The 20995-nt window shown below is 43.7% G+C and overlaps 2 protein-coding genes across 2 annotated transcripts in view; both read right to left on the bottom strand.

Annotated features, from left to right (window-relative positions):
* Window positions 1-829: 829 nt before the first annotated feature.
* Window positions 830-12663, bottom strand: LOC118229549 (tripartite motif-containing protein 35-like). The gene is made up of 13 exons (XM_035421588.1): window positions 12015-12663; window positions 11092-11187; window positions 10776-11006; window positions 9558-9580; window positions 8970-9088; window positions 8032-8551; window positions 7529-7552; window positions 5199-5601; window positions 4685-4780; window positions 4369-4599; window positions 2540-2562; window positions 1968-2086; window positions 830-1553 (listed from the first exon to the last, which is right to left on the bottom strand). Exons 1-13 carry the CDS (start codon window positions 12417-12419, stop codon window positions 1030-1032), a joined length of 2814 nt encoding a protein of 937 aa, XP_035277479.1. The 5' UTR covers window positions 12420-12663; the 3' UTR covers window positions 830-1029.
* Window positions 7595-20995, bottom strand: part of LOC118229544 — a 35029-nt gene continuing 21628 nt past the window's right edge. Inside the window, exons 12-13 of the mRNA XM_035421578.1 lie at window positions 14852-15432; window positions 7595-8004 (exon numbers count right to left, since the gene is read on the bottom strand). Of these exons, the coding sequence (XP_035277469.1) occupies window positions 14878-15432 (555 nt within the window). The 3' untranslated portion in view covers window positions 7595-8004; window positions 14852-14877. The remainder of the gene's footprint in view (window positions 8005-14851; window positions 15433-20995) is intronic.

The following is a 20995-nucleotide window of genomic DNA, read 5'->3' as shown; positions in this document are numbered from 1 at the left end:
GCGTTTTGGAAGCTGAACCTGGTTTGACCCTGACTTTTAATAAGTGTATCAGTACAGTAGACACGCCGTGGTTTGGGGTATCGCTGAAGTTCTGTTCAGAAAAGGTGTGATTGATGTCTGGATCAGATCAGTTGATGGTGCACAGCGGCAGGCTTGTGCATTATACTGTCATAACGCTGATGCTCCTGTTTCACGGCTCCCATACTTAAGCAGGGCATCACAGAATTCACATTTTACGAACCCCACGCTTTCGTCTGCAGCTCCATTAAAAACCGTGTAAAAGTTTGTCCAGACCTGGGATTCTCCATTCGATGGCTGCTGCCTCACTTCATTCTCCCCTGATTATAACTTCTTTCTCCCCGGCTCTGAGGCGTCCATTCTGTCACTCACAGAGCTCAGCTTAGACTCGCTGGCCTACAACTGCCATCCAGCTCACACAGCGCTCTGTGCTCAAAATATAAAGGCCCAGCTACAAAGAACAAAACCCCACCCAACCCAATAGAAACAGGCAGAATTAGGACCCAAACTGACTCAAACCCTCGGGTACTGTTCCAGTTTTATCAGGCTCAGGTGAAAATCGCAAACTCAATCTCAGAGTTCATAGCACTTGCAGGGTAGTTAGCTAATCAGTATATCAGATCAGGTCATGTGAGTTTGAACTGAACCCAAACCCAGCGTATGAGTGGCGTGTTCATACTGCCCTAGAGGAGGAGACTTACCTCATCACACACCTGGGAGACACACTGGTGACGGGTCAGGAAAAGAGCAGCACTCTGGAGTGATTCCACTGGTGCATTTATTACACTTCAACTGATTACACCATACTTACATTATCACCGTATAGCACAGTAAAAATATTGTGAGGTTATATCATAGAAATTAGACATTTCTCATGGAAAAACTACAGAATGTTTCAAATAAAATAATATTTTGTTTATGCTGTATGACTGGCAAATATTTAAATGAAACCTGCTCAGAGGTGATGGAATTCAGTTCTTTTCACCTGATTTTACCCACAATCCCACAGCATTATTCCATTCTTACAGACACCTTCAGTGGACAGATCTGCAGAGAATCAGGCCAGAAGAATGGAAAGACTCTCTCAGTGAAGGAGTGTTTAAAAGTGTAGAGAGGAGTGTTGTCACTGGGGTCAGAGAATGACACCTCCCCCCTGCCCCAGTCCAGCTGCACTCTGACCCTCTGGGGTTTCCTCTGCACAGTGAGGGTTGTAGGGACTGGGGATGTTAGGGCTTTGTATTTCCCATTGAGCAGCCCTATACCCCACACTCCTCCTGCTGGGCTCCAATCCGTATCCCCTTTCTTGCTGATAGACCCTTTAGCCACAGCCACCACCCAGGCCTCACCCCCCACTTCTACATCCCAGCAGTGTCTCCCTGAGCTGAATCTCTCAGAGCCCAGCACAAACGGCCACCCATCAAATCTCTCTGGATTATCAGGAACCTGCTGACTCTCATCACTGCGTCTCACACTGGTCAGATCCTCAGAGAGTAAGAGCTCAGGATGTGCTGTGTTTGGGTCCAGAGTCACAGGAGCTGAAGGGACAGAGAATGAGACGTCAGCACAGATCTGCACAAAGGAAAACCGTCAAAAACAATGGGCTCATAATGATATAAACTGGGTAACAAAAACAACCTTTACAGTCTCAGATACGTGAGAAAACAGCACTAGAACTGAAAGCTAATAACATTTGTAAATGTTCCATGTTGTATAATCATTGTACGAGTGTGCAAAGCCTGTCCCTTCCCTATAATATGTTATCACTCTTAAATCAGTATTTTATTATGAGCATCCGTGAGATTAAGGACTAGTGCTCAGTCTCTTCACTCCAGGGCTCTTACACAGGCAGGACCAATATGACTCTGACTGGCTTTATCAGCTTGTAGAAAGGATGCTGAAGATTCCCCCTGTACAGTGACAATGTGGAGCTCCCTGCCCCCAGTACTCACTGTATTGAACAGTCCCCAGCATCTTCTCCCACACTCTGTACTTCAGATTGCCCAGGTGCTTGGCCACATCAATCAACGCTCCTGAGGCCTTCTCTGGATCCGCCAGTGTGCACTGGGCTCTGCAATAATATTCAGGAGTCACTTGTGCTGTGGGCGTGGCTTCATTACCATAGAAGATTATCAGCAGCAAAATTAGATGCTATAAGAATTCTATAAGAAAATGGCTCCATCCCTCCCAGCGTTCTACCACACAGCCCCACTGGCTGCCAGATATGAAGCAGCCCGACCCCACTGAGGGACACACACTCACAGGAGCATTGCGGAGGATATCATAAATATAATTGACTAGCCATTATCATTATGTTCCCTATAAGCATTGTCACTGTATAATTTTATACGATAATGCTTGTCGTTCAGAATTTTAGATTCTAGTTGGAATTTTTCTGTCCGATTTGACTCATCATTGTTCCAGTTCTACAGTACTTGTGAACTACCTCACATTTAAATTGATCAGAGAGAAACGAAGACGAGATTAAAAGACTAAATAGTGTAAAAGGCTGGAGTTCACATACCGTTTCTCCAAATCTTTGTACCTCTGAAATAATTGAAAAAGAAGAGTGAATTTTTATTACTACAACCAATACTCAGACAATTCTATCAATACAATAACATTATTTTGGAGAATATTAAACGACTTTATGCATACAGACAATAATATGCGCAATCAATAATCTTTATTGAGGCTGGGTAAACAGCAAGTCTAATCAAAAATGAAAAAAGACCAAGTGAGAACAGATCTAACCTTCAGGGCACAGAATGTGTCAACATCATGGGAGATCATCGGCACGTCACGGAATCAGACCCACAACTGAGAACCATATTAGGGCGACATAGCTCAGGAGGTAAGACCGATTGTCTGGCAGTCGAAGAGTTGCCGGTTCAAACCCCGCCCTGGGCATGTCGAAGTGTCCTTGAGCAAGACACCTAACCCCTAACCCCTAATTGCTCTGGCGAATGAGAGGCATCAATTGTAATGCGCTTTGGATAAAAGCGCTATATAAATGCAGTCCATTTACCATTTACCATATTCAAAGCCATCCTACTGGTAGTCTTTAAGAGAGCAACCAATCCAATGACTTATGTAGCGAGCTCAGGGGGGTACTTCGTGAAGCAGAATTACTATATTAGCTGGATAACTGCAGTGAGTAAAACCCTGTATCACAGAACAGGATTAATATATTAGCTGGATAACTGCAGTGAGTAAAACCCTGTATCACAGAGCAGGATAACTAAGTTAGCAGGATAACTGCACTGAGTAAAACCCTGTATCACAGAGCAGGATTACTGAGTTAGCTGGATAACTGCACGGAGTAAAACCCTGTATCACAGAGCAGGATAACTGAGTTAGCTGGATAACTGCACTGAGTAAAACCCTGTATCACAGAGCAGGATTACTGAGTTAGCTGGATAACTGCACTGAGTTTTGTACTTTACTTTCTTTTTTACCATTTTGTCTGTTACTGTACTGTGTCCATTTGCTATTGTGGTTTTTGTCATCGCAGAAAGTTTGATGCTTCATGCTTGCAAGCGTTTAAAACGTGTGTGTTTTAAACTGATGACAATAAACGTTGATCTCGGCCTAGAGTCAATTCTTGTAATGCCACTCAAGTAGTCTACCTTCCCTCCTGCCCATGGGGACTAGCTTACGTGAGCCAGACGAGCAGCGCACTCAAAGCGATTAACGAACATCACTACAACGTCAGGACTAGGGCTGCAAAATGTCCAGAAGCGTCAATAATATATCCACATTAAAATATGTGAATATAGAAAAGGTACCATGACCAGCGAGGGGTGGTAATATGGAGGATTTACCTCTCAGATGTACACATTACGGACTTACGAATGTGGCTTAAATGAAGAATTTGATTCATTACAATTTTGTAATGGGGCAATTTATAGACCACTTTGATTGGCACATAGTGGACTATATTGTATTCTCTTTATGTATACTGGAATTACATATTTTTTGTGTTTTTCTGTGTATATATTATACAGCATATACTTTTTACAGTGCTTACTTGTGCATTTTTAATTATATGTTCCATGTCTGCGATGATTCAACACAGGTCTACATTCAATTGATCCGATTGTGGTCTCATGTCTTATCCTTATATATACTGCACCTTAGTGTAATTTTTAAATGTTTTTCTGTATAATGGCTGATTGTGTACTCGAAGTGATATATTTCAGAGAAGCCTATTGGATGATTCATCCATGTGTGTGGATAATGGATCACCGCACTCTTTACACCTGATGAAGACAGATTCGTCTGATGCACTTTTAGGAGCATTAAACTGTGTGCCGGTTTCTTTTTCTGTACTTGATATGACACATGACTTACCTGCAGGAATGAGACGTCTTCAGCTCCCAGCTCCTGTTCTATGGCTCTGATTTGTTCTGAAAGGGATGATATCTCTTTGGTCATCTTGGCAATCTTCTCCTTCATCATCTGACTCTTCTGCTTCTCTTCCTCCCTCAGTGCAGTGATCCTGGCTGCCTCTTCATCTTTTAGGAACTGCTGAAGTTTCTCAAACTCCATCTTTATCTGCCTCTCTGTGTGCTGGGCCTGGCTCTGGAATAAACATTATTCACCATCATTTCAGCACAGTCCAGTGCTGCATTATCAACACTGTGATTTAAAGGCCTCAGTACAGTACCTTGATGTGCTCTGCTGTTTGATCACAGATTAGTTTCTCTGCATTAAAGGCTTTAAGCTTCTCCTGCAGTGGAGCCAGTGCAGTCCTGAGTTTCTCCTGGAAATAAATGACCACACTTTACTGAGGACACAGACCGATAGTAAACTTCACTGCCTACACAGTCAGCACAAGAGTCCCTGCTCAGACAGAGGGGAGCCAGAATGGAGACTCAGGTCACAGCTTGCGTAAAGACAATGTGTTCACTGAGACACATATCAGTGCATTGCCTCTATGACAAGACATGCCAGGTAAACAGGTGTGAGCGTAGGAAATTACACACATTTCTATAGTTACAAACTATATTCAATTGTTCAAACCTGTATATATAAAGTTCTTATATTTGTAGAATGGTCAGAGAGAAACCGAGGGAAATTGTTGCTATTCCGTTATTTATGTATTAAGTCAATATTCAGCTTGCTTAAAATTTTAGGCTGTCAGTGAGTTATGTTAATTGGAGAATAATTTATTTACACACCTTATATTTCAGTGCAGCCTCATCTCTTGGACAGAAATTGTGATTTCTGTGTGTTCCTGTTAAACAGTCAACACAAATGGGTTCATCATCATCCAAACAGAAGAGTTTGAGTTTCTCACTGTGCAGACTGCAGAGCACTTCAGATCCTGCTTTAGCTCTCTGACTTCTCTCCTTTAAGAAAGCCTCACAGGTATTCCCCAGGGACAGGTTAAGGGGAGGTTCATCCTTGGAAGATCTTCTCCTGCACACTGGGCACTCCCGAGATCCCTTCTGTTCCCAGTACTGCTGCAGACAGGCCTTACAGAAGCTGTGACTGCAACTCAGGACAACAGGATCCCTGAAGATTTCAGAGCACACAGGACAGGAGAGCTCCTCTTCCATGAGAAAAGATCCAGACGCCATTCTGTCTCAGTCTGTTCTGAGCTCAGTAATGATTTCTGTTAAATCCAGTAGCTTAAGTTTCAGTTTCACTCACTGCTGTTACTCAAACGGCAGGTAAATAAGCCTCTTTAACCTCCTCTCAAATCTCTGTTCTTCTTCTCAGTCTCACATTGTTTTTCCCTCCAATACATTTTTTTTCTGAAATTCATTAAATTCTGGAAAACATACATTAGAATCTTTTTAAAAGGTCCATGGTGTAACACAAAGCTTTACCTGTGAGGAGCTTTACTTCGCTCTTCCTGTTAGACACACCCGATTATCAAACAGCACTTCCTGTAGGGGGCAGCATTGTACCACTGAGGTTTGATTGGCTGATCTGCCAGCAGTTCTACACCAGCCCTGTTCTTCAGGTTCTGTCAGTTCTCTCTCATGTGTGCTAATCCAAATAGAATCTCATTCCCCAGCTAATCTCAAGCATGCACCCTCTCCTACAAACATTACTGAAACACAAATCCAGAGTTTGAGTCACAAACTATGATGCAAATACACAGAATAAGGAATAAGCACATACATCATGAAAGCATGACATACACAAAGAATAAGATGATGTACTGATGAAAGGATGTGTATTGGCAGGGGGAAATGCCGTGTTTTTAGTGTGTGCTGACAAGCAAAATGAGCAACATGTTTTCTAAATTTGATTGTGGCTGTGAAGGGAGTAAGAAATTGTATTCTTATTTTTCCATTTTCACTGGCAGTCGTGTCAGATATGTTTTAATATTTTGATATTGGTTTGATGTTTGATATTTTTAATTCATTTTTTTATTTCACGCCATGCTTATCACTTATCAAATTAATATGTCTAATATCTTTAAATAAGTAAACATTAATTGAATTGAGACGTAAATTATCGGATTAATAGTTTGTAGTCCTCCTCAGTGGCTTCCAGAGAAATTCTGAAAACAGCCGTTAGTTGACCACCCGAACACGCTTGTCCAAAACTGAGGGAGACCGGCTTCATGTCATCGATAACAAATACGGTAACAACGCCTCAGCACAGCTTCAGTCTCCCTCTAGTGGACAAAGTGAGTATGACCACAGACATTTCCCTCACTCTCAGACTAGAGCTTGAAACGGGCCCAAAAACTTCAGCCTGACCCTCCATGAGCCCACATTCTATTCAGCCTGAGTCTGACCTGAGCCCGCGTGTTGCAGCATTTTGGAAGCTGAACCTGGTTTGACCCTGACTTTTAATAAGTGCGTCAGTACAGTAGACACGCCGTGGTTTGGGGTATCGCTGATGTTCTGTTCAGAAAAGGTGTGATTGATGTCTGGATGAGATCAGTTGATGGTGCACAGCGGCAGGCTTGTGCATTATACTGTCATAACGCTGATGCTCCTGTTTCACGGCTCCCATACTTAAGCAGGGCATCACAGAATTCACATTTTATGAACCCCACGCTTTCGTCTGCAGCTCGATAAAAAACCGTGTAAAAGTTCGTCCAGACCTGGGATTCTCCATTCGATGGCTGCTGCCTCACTTCATTCTCCCCGGACTATAACTTCTTTCTCCCCGGCTCTGAGGCGTCCATTCTGTCACTCACAGAGCTCAGCTTAGACTCGCTGGCCTACAACTGCCATCCAGCTCATACAGCGCTCTGTGCTCAAAATATAAAGGCCCAGCTACAAAGAGCCAAACCCCAACCAGACCAATAGAAACAGGCAGAATTAGGACCTGAACCGACCCAAACCCTCGGGTACTGGTCCGGTTTTATCAGGCTCAGGTGAAAATTACAAACTCACTCTCAGAGCTCATAGCACTTGCAGGGTAGTTAGCTAATCAGTATATCAGATCAGCTCATGTGAGTTTGAACTGAACCCAAACCCAGCGTATGAGTGGCGTGTTTGCCTCTGTCTGTGTTCATACTGCCCTAGAGGAGGAGACTTACCTCATCACACACCTGGGAGACACACTGGTGACAAGTCAGAAAAAGAGCAGCACTCTGGAGTGATTCCACTGGTGGATTTATTATTTATTATTACCTCAAATGATTACACACAAACCCACATACTTACACTACCACCATACAGCACAGTTATTACTCAGTGATAACATTGGGAAGTTGTGTGAAAAGAAATTAGACACTTCTCATGGAAACACCACAGAACGTTGCAAATAAAATAATATTTTGTTGATGCTGTTTGACCAGCAAATATTTTAATGAATCCTGCTCAGATGTGATGGAATGCAGTTCTTTTAACCTGATTTTTACTGCAACATCATGAGATTTCAAAGTTACATTCATCATGAACTGCTGCAGAAATGGATCTATGTTTTGTAAATGACTCAATAAAATATTGTAAAAGATATTATCTGCAAATATACTCATTAATCTTGTCAAAGTGAAAGAAGCAGTCTGTTCACCTGAACCTTGCACACAAACCACAGCACTATTCCACTTTCACAGACACCTTCAGTGGACAGATCTGCAGAGAACCAGGCCAGAAGAATGGAAACACTCTCTCAGTGAAGGAGTGTTTAAAAGTGTAGAGAGGAGTGTTGTCACTGGGGTCAGAGAATGACACCTCCCCCCTGTCCCAGTCCAGCTGCACTCTGACCCTCTGGGGTTTCCTCTGCACAGTGAGGGCTGTAGGTGGGGAGGAGAGAGCTCTGTATTTCCCATTGAGCAGCACTATACCCCACACTCCTCCTGCTGAGCTCAGATCCACAAACCCTTTCCTGCTGATGGACTCTTTAGCCACACCCACCAGCCAGAGCTCACTCCCCACTTCTACATCCCAGCAGTGTCTCCCTGAGCTGAATCCCTCAGAGCCCAGCACACACGGCCACTCATCAAATCTCTCTGGATTATCAGGAACCTGCTGTCTCTCACCACTGCGTCTCACCCTGGTCAGATCCTCAGACAGTGAGAGGTTGGGATGTGCTGTGTTTGGGTCCAGAGTCACAGGAGCTGAGGGGACAGAGAATGAGACGTCAGCACTGATCTGCATAAAGAGAAGCCATCAGACACAATGGGCTCCTAATGATATAAACTGGGTTTCACAAAAACAACCATTATAGTCTGAGACACATGTGGGAGAGAAGCACCAGAACTAAAAGCTAATAATATATTAATAACTTCCCTGTTGCATAATCATTGTAAGAGGGTGCCAAGCTTGTTCTTCGCATAAAATACATTATCACTCTTAAAGCAGCATTTTATTATGAGAATCAGTGAGATTAAGGACTGGTGCACAGTCTCTTCACTCCAGGGCTCTTACACAGACAGGACCGATATGACTCTGACTGGCTTTATCAGCTTGTGGAAAGGATGCTGAAGATTCACCCTGTACAGTGACAATGTGGAGCTCCCTGCCCCCAGTACTCACTGTACTGAACAGTCCCCAGCATCTTCTCCCACACTCTGTACTTCAGATTGCCCAGGTGCTTGGCCACATCAATCAGCGCTCCGGAGACCTTCTCTGGATCCGCCAGTGTGCACTGGGCTCTGCAATAATATTCAGGAGTCACTTGTGCTGTGGGCGTGGCTTCATTATGATAGAAGATCATCAGTAGCAACATCAGATCTTTATTCTATAAGAAAATGGCTCCATCCCTCCCAGCGTTCTGCCACACAGCCCCACTGGCTGCCAGATATGAAGCAGCCCGACCCCACTGAGGGACACAGGAGCATGCGGGGAAAAGCACATTTTTTACCCATTATTTGTACGATGATTATAATGATGTTTATCATTATAATTAACATGATACGCGGACAATCATTGTATAATTAAATCAGATAACTAATTTTGGTATGAATGTAACATTCTTTTTATAATCTTTCCATTTGGTCCCATTTCACTCATTATTCATGAAATGCTACAGTACTTGTGATCTACCCCTCATATTTATTCTGAAGAGAGGAAGGAAGAGAGGATTAAAAGATTGAATCGAGTATAAGGTAGGAGTTTACATACCGTTTCTCCACGTCTTTGTAGCTCTGAAATAAGTGAATAAGAGTTTATCACTATAATCAATACGCAGACTATTAAAACTGTATCAATGCAATATGTTCCAATATGAGTACACACCTGGGCAAAAAAATTGGCCAAGCCCAAATTGGCAAAATATTAAGATTTTAACAACAAATCATTGGTCAGAAAATTATCAAGAATTAAACAAATGCACTCCTGAGACCTCCTGTGCCACCATTTGCTTGATTACTGTAGCTGCAGTGAACTGTTTGGGGGAAAGCTAGAAACAGGGAAATTCACTTATATAGTCTTCTTGTACGCAAAGGTAAAATCATGATAATGATTAAAATGTTTGATGTAAAATTCAAACTAACACATGTCTGCGTGTGCAAAATGTTCCAAAAATATCTTCTGGGATGATTTATTTCTTCAAAGATTAGTCATTATTTGGTTATCTGCCACACCTGATGCAGCCCATCAAGGGCCTGATAACAAGCTCAGAAATGGAACCAGGATTGATAGAGCAGAAAGAGATCTACAGCATTCAGTGTTGTGAGACCTACATTAAAGGAGCGAGATAATATGCTCCAAAAAAAGCAAAATATCATGCAGAGGTTGCTGTCAGAAACCGCATAGCTGGTCTTCATCAGGCCAACTGCAGCTATTCTGAAATTTACAAGACCCTAAAGGCAGAGGTAATCCCTATTTCTCTATCAGCTATTAAGAGAATAGGTCAACGCTTTGAAACAACAAGTAATGTTGCCAGAAAGAAAGAATCTGGAAGGCCCAAAGCCTCATCATGCAGGGATGACCACCTGCTGAAATTTACAGTTCTCAAAGACAGGAAAAAAGCTTACAAAAACTGTCAGAAGAATTCAAGACCGCAGAAAACAAACTAACCAGGAAACATTTTTCAATTACTCATCAACTGTTCGAAGCCATCAACATTGAATGAAACAACATTGACTCTTCTTTCTGTAAAAAGCTGTCCGCAAGTTTACCCACAAGGCTTAAACATTTAAAGAAATCAAAGGGAAAAGCTATCCCATACTAAGTTACTTTATCTATTTGTGTAATTCTTGCTAATTTCCTGACCAATGATTAGTTGTTCGGACCATTAAAAGCTTAATATTTTGCTATTTTGGGCTTGGCCCATTTTTTTTTGCCTAGGAGTGTATATTGATAAACATGTTTTATGTGTGATTATGACACATGACTTACCTGCAGGAATGAGACGTCTTCAGCTCCCAGCTCCTGTTCTATGGCTCTGATTTGTTCTGAAAGGGATGATATCTCTTCTGTCATCTTTTCAATCTTCTCCTTCATCATCTGACTCTTCTGCTCCTCTTCCTCCCTCACTGCAGTGATCCTGGCTGCCTCTTCATCTTTTAGGAACTGCTGAAGTTTCTCAAACTCCATCTTTATCTGTCTCTCTGTGTGCTGGGCCTGGCTCTGGAATAAACATTATTCACCGTCATTTCAGCACAATCCAGTGCTGTATTTTCAAAACTTTGATTTAAAGGCATCAGTATAGTACCTTGATGTGCTCTGCTGTTTGATCACAGATTAGTTTCACAGCATTAAAGGCTTTTAGCTTCTCCTGCAGTGGAGCCAGTGCAGTCCTGAGTTTCTCCTGGAAAGGAATTGCACTCTTTACAAAAGAAAGAGTCAACCAGTAAACTTCACTGCCTACACAGACAGCACAAGAGCCCCTGTTCAGACAGAGGGGAGCCAGAATAGAGACTGATAGAGGTCATAGCTTGTGTAGATGTAATGTGTTCACTGAGACACATTTCAGTGCATTGCCTCTGTGACAGGTCATAACAGGTAAACAGGTTTTTTAGTGCATTGCCTCTGTGACAGGTCATGCCATATAAACGGGCATGACAGTAGAGAATTGAAACACTCATGTTCTGTTCTTATTGGCAAAATTTAATAGCAATAGTTTTAAAATGAATAAGTTTAATGTGCTGTATCTTTAGAGTTACATTTGACACATTAACAGTGAGTTGCCCTCTAATGCCACATTGTGTCAGAAACATATATCTGAGCCATGAACTTTCAACCCTACTGTCCCATGCTGAGCACTGCTCCCTAGCACAGCTCTGAGAATGTCTCCACACTCCTGCCCCTCCCTCCTGTCTCTCTGTCAGTCATGTGACATGGCCTGATAACAAAAATGGCTGCTTTTTGGATCATTATACCCCTTTAGAAATACAGTAACTTCTTCATTAGTAATTAAAAATAATTATTAATTCAATATTAATTATATTTCTGACACAAAGCGTTTATTATGTGTTCGTTTCAGCTGTTTGATAAGCTTCACCAAGTTTTCAGTAGACGACAGCACAACAAGCCAAACTTTTTAATCACCAATAATTTACAAGCGAATTAATTCTGTTTACAAGCAAGGAAAAATCAAATGTTCAAAGTCTAAATTCTCTTAAGAAAAACAGTTACCTTATACTCTTCTGCAGCCTCCTGAACTGGTAGCAGTTCGTGGTTTGCATGTTTTCTTGAAGTTTGACAGACAAGGCAGACGGGTATTTGATCCACTAAACAGAAGAGTTTGAGTTTCTCACTGTGCAAACTGCAGAGCACTTCAGATCCTGCTTTAGCTCTCTGACTTCTCTCCTTTAAGAACGCCTCACAGGTATTCCTCAGAGACAGGTTCGGGAGAGGTATATCCATAGAAGATATTCTCCTGCAAACTGGGCACTCCCGAGATCCCTTCTGTTCCCAGTACTTCTGCAGACAGGCCTTACAGAAGCTGTGACTGCAACTCAGGACAACAGGATCCCTGAAGATTTCAGAGCACACAGGACAGGACAGCTCCTCTTCCATGAGAGAAGATCCAGACGCCATTCTGTCTCAGTCTGTTCTGAGCTCAGTAATGATTTCTGCTAAATACAGTAGCTTAAGTTTCAGTTTCACTTACTGCAGTTACTCAAATGGCAGGTAAAAAAGCCTCTTTAACCTCTCAAATCTCTGTTCTTCTTCTCAGTCCAGCATTGTTTTTCCCTCCCATAAATTCTTTTTTTTCTGAGATTCATTCATTTCTGGAAAACATTCATTGGAATCATATTAAAAAGGTCCGTGAGGTAACTTAAGCTTTACCTGTGAGAAACTTTACTTCACTCTTCCTGTTAGACACACCTGATTATCAAACAGCACTTTTTGCATGGGGCAGCATTGTACTACTGAGGTTTGATTGGCTGATCTGCCAGCAGTTTTACACCAGCCCGGTTCTTACTGGTTCAGTCAGCTCTCTGACAGGTTAATCCAAATGGAATCTAATTTTTCAGCTAATGGCAAGCACACTCCCTCCCTTACAAACATGATTCAAACAAAGATCCAGAGTTTGTGTACACAATCCATTCCTTTTTATAATATCCTGACTCAAGCAAAGAGAGAGTTGTGCTGTAGAACAGGTGGTCTAGCACTGATGAAAGCACGTGACTGAAATGTTTGCTGCTGTGCTGGACCGTCGATGCCTCTTGTACTTTTGTATCTTTGGACGAGCAAATCCCAGACAAATCATACAAAGAAGAAAATACTAACTTTTACAGAAACAAAACACAGAAAGCCACTTCTTAAAGTGGCTCACTTGTCTATGTAAATTTCAGCATTGGGGTGGAAAAAGCTACGTCCTAACTGGTTTAAATCAAGACAAATCACGCCTTCCTCGCACGATGGCACGATTGGGTTGAAACGGTTTTCCCTATTTCTTGCACCCCAGCAAATGGACACTGCTTATTTCTTTTGCAGACCTTGACAGATTTGCAGCAGAAGTTGCAGCAGTTTGGTGTAGGATTTTAGCTCCATCATACAGCTGCGTATATGGACATTTCAGGTGATTATTTGCAGACAGTTTAAGCCTAATTCTGTTTGTAAGCACTTTAAGAGTACTACTGAGACATACAACATAATAATTACATATATATTTCTGTTTGAATGAAGGATTACGGCATTAATGACTTTAATTTAAATTTTATCCTGCTCCTCAAAGCTTAAGCACACAATCTTTAAATTAAAACATGCTCATCTCTGGCCTCTCTACAGCCCACAAACCTGTCTTTAACAAACCAAAACCGCCCCACTGCTGAGAGTAGCAGGTGAGACAGGAGCCCCAGTGCTCTCTCTCACTCCACACACCTGGTAGAGCCAGGGCTTCATCTAACACCTCAGCACAGCCTCAGGCGCCCTCTTGTGGACAGAGTGAGTATGACCACAGATATTTCTCTCACTCTCAGACTAGAGCTTGAAACGGGCCCAAAAACTTCAGCCTGACGCAACATGAGCCCGCATTCTATTCAGCCTGAGTCTGACCTGAGCCCGCGTGTTGGAGTGTTTTGGAAGCTGAACCTGGTTTGACCCTGACTTTTAATAAGTGCATCAGTGCAGTAGACACGCCGTGGTTTGGGGTATCGCTGAAGTTCTGTTCAGAAAAGGTGTGATTGATGTCTGGATCAGATCAGTTGATGGTGCACAGCGGCAGGCTTGTGCATTATACTGTCATAACGCTGATGCTCCTGTTTCACGGCTCCCATACTTAAGCAGGGCATCACAGAATTCACATTTTACGAACCCCACGCTTTCGTCTGCAGCTCCATTAAAAACCGTGTAAAAGTTCATCCAGACCTGGGATTCTCCATTCGATGGCTGCTGCCTCACTTCATTCTCCCCTGACTATAACTTCTTTCTCCCCGGCTCTGAGGCGTCCATTCTGTCACTCACAGAGCTCAGCTTAGACTCGCTGGCCTACAACTGCCATCCAGCTCACACAGCGCTCTGTGCTCAAAATATAAAGGCCCAGCTACAAAGAGCAAAACCCCAACCAGACCAATAGAAACAGGCAGAATTAGGACCTGAACCGACCCAAAACCTCGGGTACTGGTCCGGTTTTATGAGGCTCAAGTGAAAATCGCAAACTCATTCTCAGAGTTCATAGCACAAGCAGGGTACTTAGCTAATCAGTATATCTCAGCTGATTTCAGATCAGCTCATGTGAGTTTGAACTGATCCCAAACTTACCTCATCACATACCTGGGAGACACACTGGTGACGAGTCAGGAAAAGAGCAGCACTCAGGAGTGATTCCACTGGTGCATTTATTACACCTCAACTGATTACACACAAACCAATGCTTTACTGCAACTTTGACATCATGAGGTTACAAAGTTACATTCATCATGAACTGCTGCAGACATGGATCTATATTTTTTAAATGATTAAAGAAAACATCATAATAGATATTTTCATCTCATTAATCAAAGTGAAAGAAGCAGTCTGTTCACCTGATCCTTGCCCACAAACCACAGCACTATTCCACTCTTACAGACACCTTCAGTGGACAGATCCGCAGAGAACCAGGACAGAAGAATGGAAACACACTTTCAGTGAAGGAGTGTTTGAAAGTGTAGAGAGGAGTGTTGTGACTGGGGTCAGAGAATGACACCTCCCCCCTGTCCCAGTCCAGCTGCACTCTGACCCTCTGGAGTTTCCTCTGCTCAGTGAGGGCTGTACATTGTGATGTCAGGGCTCGGTATTCCCCAAAAAACTGCTGTATACCCCACATTCCTCCTGCACTCGGGGTGAAGATCTCTTTCCTCCTGATGGACTCTTTAATCACACCCACCACCCAGTAATCTTTATCCTCCAGTTCTACATCCCAGCAGTGACTCCCTGAGCTGAATACCTCAGAGCCCAGCACAAAACTGCACCTATCAAATCTCTCTGGATTATCAGGAACGTGCTGTCTCTCATCACTGCGTCTCACACTGGTCAGATCCTCAGACAGTGAGAGGTTAGGATGTGCTGTGTTTGGATCCAGAGTCACAGGAGCTGAAGGGACAGAGAATGAGACGTCAGCACTGATCTGCACAAAGAGAAACCATCAGAGACAATGAGCTCCTAATGATATAAGCTGGGTTTCACATAAACAACCATTATAGGCTCAGGTACATGCAGACAGGGGACAAAGTAAAGGAATAACTAACATAACGTGTCTTAGCAAAGTGTTGGACCACCACAAGCTGCCAACACAGCTTCAATGCACCTTGGCATAGATTCTACAAGTCTCTGAAGTCTCTACTGGAGGGATGGAACATCGTTTTTCCAAAAGATATTCCCTCATTTCGTGTTTTGACAATGGTGGTGGTGAGCGCAGTCAGACATGTCAGTCCAAAATCTCCCATAGGTGTTCAGTTGGGTTGAGAACTGGAGGCCATAGCATATGACTCACTTAATTTTCATACTCATCAAACCATTCGGTGAGCCCTCCTGCCCTGTGGATGGGGGCATTGTCATCCTGGAAGAGACCACTCCCATCAGGACAGAAATGTTTCATCATCTGATAAAGGTGATCACTCAGAATAACTTTGCGATGATTTTCAGTGACCCTTCCCACTTAAGGGACAAGCGGTCCCAAACCATGCCAGGAAAATAACTCCCACAGCATAAGTAAGGCACTTGACCCATTCTCTGTAGAGGTCAAGCATTCAGGCCTGTACCGTTCTCTTGGTGTATGCCACACATGCGCTCACTTATCGAGAATATGGTGAAGGATGACTCATCTGACCATATCACATTTCTCCATATCTCAGTGGACCAGTGCCTATGGTTTCTGCACTACCCTTTGTCTTTGTAATGAGGGGTTAGCGCACTGCAACCCTACTCTCGTCTCCCTCTCTATGTAGCTGTCGATGGACTGTCCTTGCTGACACAGTCTGATCGTTTCCTAATGCACAACCATCACGGTCATCGAATGTGCGCTTTCGACCATAACTTCCCATCATATGTGCTGATGTCTTTCCCATAGATCTAAAGGCAGATGTCGCTTTGGTCACTGTTCCTGTTGAAACACCGGCCAGTTGAGCAGTCTGTGTGACGGAAGCTCCTGCCATCCGTGCCCCAATAATGAGCCTTCTGTCAAAGGCACTTAGATCTTCTCCTCTCGGCATCTTGGTCCAAAATCAAAGTCTATTGGGCCTGCTCAGCATTTCTATGCATGCCACAGAGTATGATAGGATGTTCATTGCTTAATTGTATCATGCAGTACGCTTGTATGGAAGAATCTGCATTTGTTATATTTCTCCGCTCATTTATTTAGGTTTTCCTTTAATTTGTCAAAAATCCTTTTAAATGCTGTATCACTCTTAAAGCAACATTTTATTATGAGCTTCAGTATTATTTAGGACTGGTGCTCAGTCTCTTCACTTCACTTACACAGACAGGACCAATATGACTCTGACTGGCTTTATCAGCTTGTGGAAAGGATGCTGAAGATTCCCCCTGTACAGTGACAATGTGGAGCTCCCTGCCCCCAGTACTCACTGTATTGAACAGTCCCCAGCATCTTCTCCCACACTCTGTACTTCAGATTGCCCAGGTGCTTGGCCACATCAATCAGCGCTCCTGAGACCTTCTCTGGATCCGCCAGTGTGCACTGGGCTCTGCAATAATATTCAGGAGTCACTTGTGCTGTGGGCGTGGCTTCATTACCATAGAAGATTAGCAGCAGCAACATTAGATCTTCATTCTATAAGAAAGTGTCACTCCACTGGCTGCTGGTTGCTGCCAGAGTCAGGTTCAAAGTCTAAACTGCAGCCCACAGGTCCTACCTACAGGACAAAACTAAATTCAGCGCAACAAATCAGCCCGACCACGGAAATTCTCCACCCTAGCTCCCCAGGGGGAACAAACTCCCCATTCCTGTACGATTCGCTGCCCATTTTCCACCGTGGTCCGAAGACACATCTCTTCAGACTGTACCTGGTCTAAATACACACCACAGGGTGACCCTCAGTCAAGCATCACTTTAATGTAACACTTGTATCTTAATTTTCTATAGTTGCACTTGGATCTTCATCTGCTTGTAGATCTTTATCAGATCTCTTGCAATCAAGCCTCACTTCTAGCTTATGACTTAGCCATAACTTCACTGACTCAGCCTATGCTTTACTGTGATAACTAGACTGGATCTTTATGGCTATGGATAACTGATACTTCATGAGAATTGTACTTTATTTGTCTTGTGTTTTGTAATTGTCCAACGACCTTGGGTATGCACTCTTTGAACGTTGCTTTGGATAAAAGCATCTGCCAAATAAATTTCTATGCAATCTAATTTAAAATGGCTCCATCCCTCCCAGCGTTCTGCCACACAGCCCCACTGGCTGCCGGATATGAAGCAGCCCGACCCCACTGAGGGACACACACACACAGGAGGGGGGGGGGTTATTACCAGAGGTGGGTAACCCGGCTTCAAAGAGTAAAAAAACTGACCATGTATTTGCTCCACCAACATGCACTAAACCAGCTGATTCTTATTAGCATAACTCTTCAGCATGATGGGAGAACTAATTATTGTGATCAGCTGGTTTAGTGCATGGTGCTGGAGCAAATGCATGGTCAGTCTTTTTACTCTTTGAAGCCAGGTTACCCACCTCTGGTTATTACCATCATTGATTAACTATTATCATTTTGTTCCCTTAAAATGTAGTAATTACATCATTTTATATAACTCTTTTAGGTATGAATGATATATAAATATTCTTGTCTGATTTGTTTTTGTCGGTCCTATTTTACTCATCATTGCTGAAATGCTAAAGTACTTGTAAACTACCCCTCACATTTAAACTGAAGAGAGAAAGGAAAAGGAGATTAAAAGATTGAAAAGATAGAAATGCTGAAGTTTACATACAGTTTCTCCACGTCTTTGTAGATCTGAAATAATTAATAAAAGCAAATTATTATCTTTATAGCCAACACGCATGTCATGAAAACTGTACCATCACAACATATTAATATCTGTCTATGTCAGGAGGTAGCCTGACAGCTGTGCCTGATTCACTGGGGGATTGATTATTGGAGTCTGGGTGCACATTCAGATCGGGGTGCCTAAGCCGATTCGCCGGTCGCGGGAGTTGGGGGCGTGGCGCAGCTGTTTTGTGTTTGTCCTAACAACCTTAAGAAGGGATAAGAAGGCAGGTGAGAGGGAGAACACGAGAGACGCCGGGGAGGGTGTTTGGTTCCTCGGAAGAGGATTTTTCCTTTTTTCTTTTCTTTAAGTTAGTTTAAGTTTGTTGGGCAGGTTTCCGTTTCTTTTGTTATTATTATTTCTGTTTCTCTTTGTTTGAGCTGTCTCCCGTCCTGGTGGTGGGCTGGCAGTCCCGGACGCTGCACTGGTGCCACGAGGAGCGAGCTGCGCCCAGACCAAGCGGAAAACGTGGTGGGATCCGGGGAGGAGCGGCGCTGTGCAGAGCCGGACTGGTCCTGTGGCAAGGACACTGCGCTACGTCGGCAAGGACCAACGCCGCGAGGGGAGACTCTGGACAAGCCCTGACGAGGGCGGAGGAACAGCGAGTCTCCCACTCTGAGACTGTAAAGCGCGGACCAGGACCGGAGCCGGCGCCGACTCGCTCTCCAGCGGCAGGGCGCAGCAGGGACTCTGCGTGGTAACCAGTGGAATTTCAAGAACGTGCAGCGGACGGCAGAGTGGGCCGGGGCGCCGCCCAGCAGCCCAGAGACTGACGTGGACAGTGGGAGACGGTAGACCTTTGGAGGTTTGATTTATTTTTCTTTATTTATTTTTTTTTTTGATGTAGAGTGGCCCAGCAGTGAGGTGTGGGCCAACTACATCCTTTCTTTGATTTGGATGATTGTTTGTGGTGTGCGTGTGGGAGTGAGAGGTGTGAGTGTGTGTGAGACCACGCCTGTGTTAGTGGCTCCCCCCGTGAGGCGGCAGGGTGAGGTCTCCCCCCTCCGGCAGCGGGGCTGAGGTGCAGGGGGGCCAGAGTGGGTACACTGTTTTTTTTGCTGAGTGTGGGCACGTGTGAGGGGAACCCCAGCGGCTTAAAAGTGTGTGGTGTGTGAGGGGTGTTGCTCTTACCTGCGTCGGGGGCTCCGTGGAAGGGAAGGGGAGGGTCAGAGTGGGAGAGTGCTAGAGGAAGCCGGGGGGAAGAAGGAAGGGCGGGGTTGGTGCGAGATTGTGGCGTGCTCTGTTTTTTGAATTAAATGTTAAATAAGTTTCCCTTTTACCTGCCTTGTCCTGATCTCCTGGTGGTGGGTGGGTTCCTGAAAAAAAACATTGTTAGGTGGCAGGAGGCAGCGCGGGGCTGCTCCTGACTCCCGACATCTATATTGACACGTTTCATGTGTGATTATGACACATGAGTTACCTTCAGGAATGCGATGTCTTCAGCTCCCAGCTCCTGTTCTATGGCTCTGATTTGTTCTGAAAGGGATGATATCTCTTCTGTCATCTTCTCAATCTTCTCTTTCATCATAAGACTCTTCTGCTCCTCTTCTTCCCTCAGTGCAGCGATCCTGGCTGCCTCTTCATCTTTTAGGAACTGCTGAAGTTTCTCAAACTCCATCTTTATCTGTCTCTCTGTGTGCTGGGCCTGGCTCTGGAATAAACATTATTCACCATCATTTCACCACAATCACAAGCTACATTTTCAACACTGTGATTTAAAGGCCTCAGTACAGTACCTTGATGTGCTCTGCTGTTTGATCACAAATTAGTTTCACTGCATTAAAGGCTTTTAGCTTATCCTGCAGTGGAGCCAGTGCAGTCCTGTTTCTCTCCTGTAAAGAAATGACAGAGTCCACACTTTACTGAGGAAACAGATCAACAATAAACTTCACTGCCTAGACAGTCAGCACAAGAGCCCCTGCTCAGACAGAGGGGAGCCAGAATGGAGACTCGGGTCACAGCTTGTGTAAAAACAATGTGTTCACTGAGACACACATCAGTGCATGGCCTCTGTGTCAGGACATACCAGGTAAACATGTGTGACTGCAGTTAATTACATACATTGATGTAGTTACAAACAGTATACCTTTTCTTTCATCTGTCTTAGTGTCAGTCAATAAATAAACATTTATTGACTGACATTTAACATTTAGAATGGTTAGTAAGAAATTGTTGCCATTTAATCATTTAGCTGACAGGTATATTAAGTCAATATTCTGCTTACTTTTAATTGTTTAACAACAGATCTCAATGACTTAATTTTATATTCCCTGCTGCGTAATTAAGAGACTGCTTTATTTACTTGCCTTATATTTCAATGCAACCTCCTCTACAGGACAGAAATTGTGATTTTTGTGCATTCCTGTTAAACAGTCAACACAAATGGGTTCATCATCATCCAAACAGAAGAGTTTGAGTTTCTCACTGTGCAGACTGCAGAGCACTTCAGATCCTGCTTTAGCTCTCTGACTTCTCTCCTTTAAGAACACCTCACAGATATTCCTCAAAGACAGGTTAAAGGGCTGATCCATAGAAGATCTTCTCCGGCAAACTGGGCACTCCCGAGATCCCTTCTGTTCCCAGCACTGCTGCAGACAGGCCTTACAGAAGCTGTGACTGCAACTCAGGACAACAGGATCCCTGAAGATTTCAGTGCACACAGGACAGGACAGCTCCTCTT

This window comes from Anguilla anguilla, chromosome 6 (assembly GCF_013347855.1).
Source record: "Anguilla anguilla isolate fAngAng1 chromosome 6, fAngAng1.pri, whole genome shotgun sequence".
NCBI classification, from domain to species: Eukaryota; Metazoa; Chordata; class Actinopteri; order Anguilliformes; family Anguillidae; genus Anguilla; species Anguilla anguilla.
The sequence above is the reverse complement of the archived record's forward strand: the minus strand, read 5'-3'. Positions and strand labels throughout refer to the sequence as shown.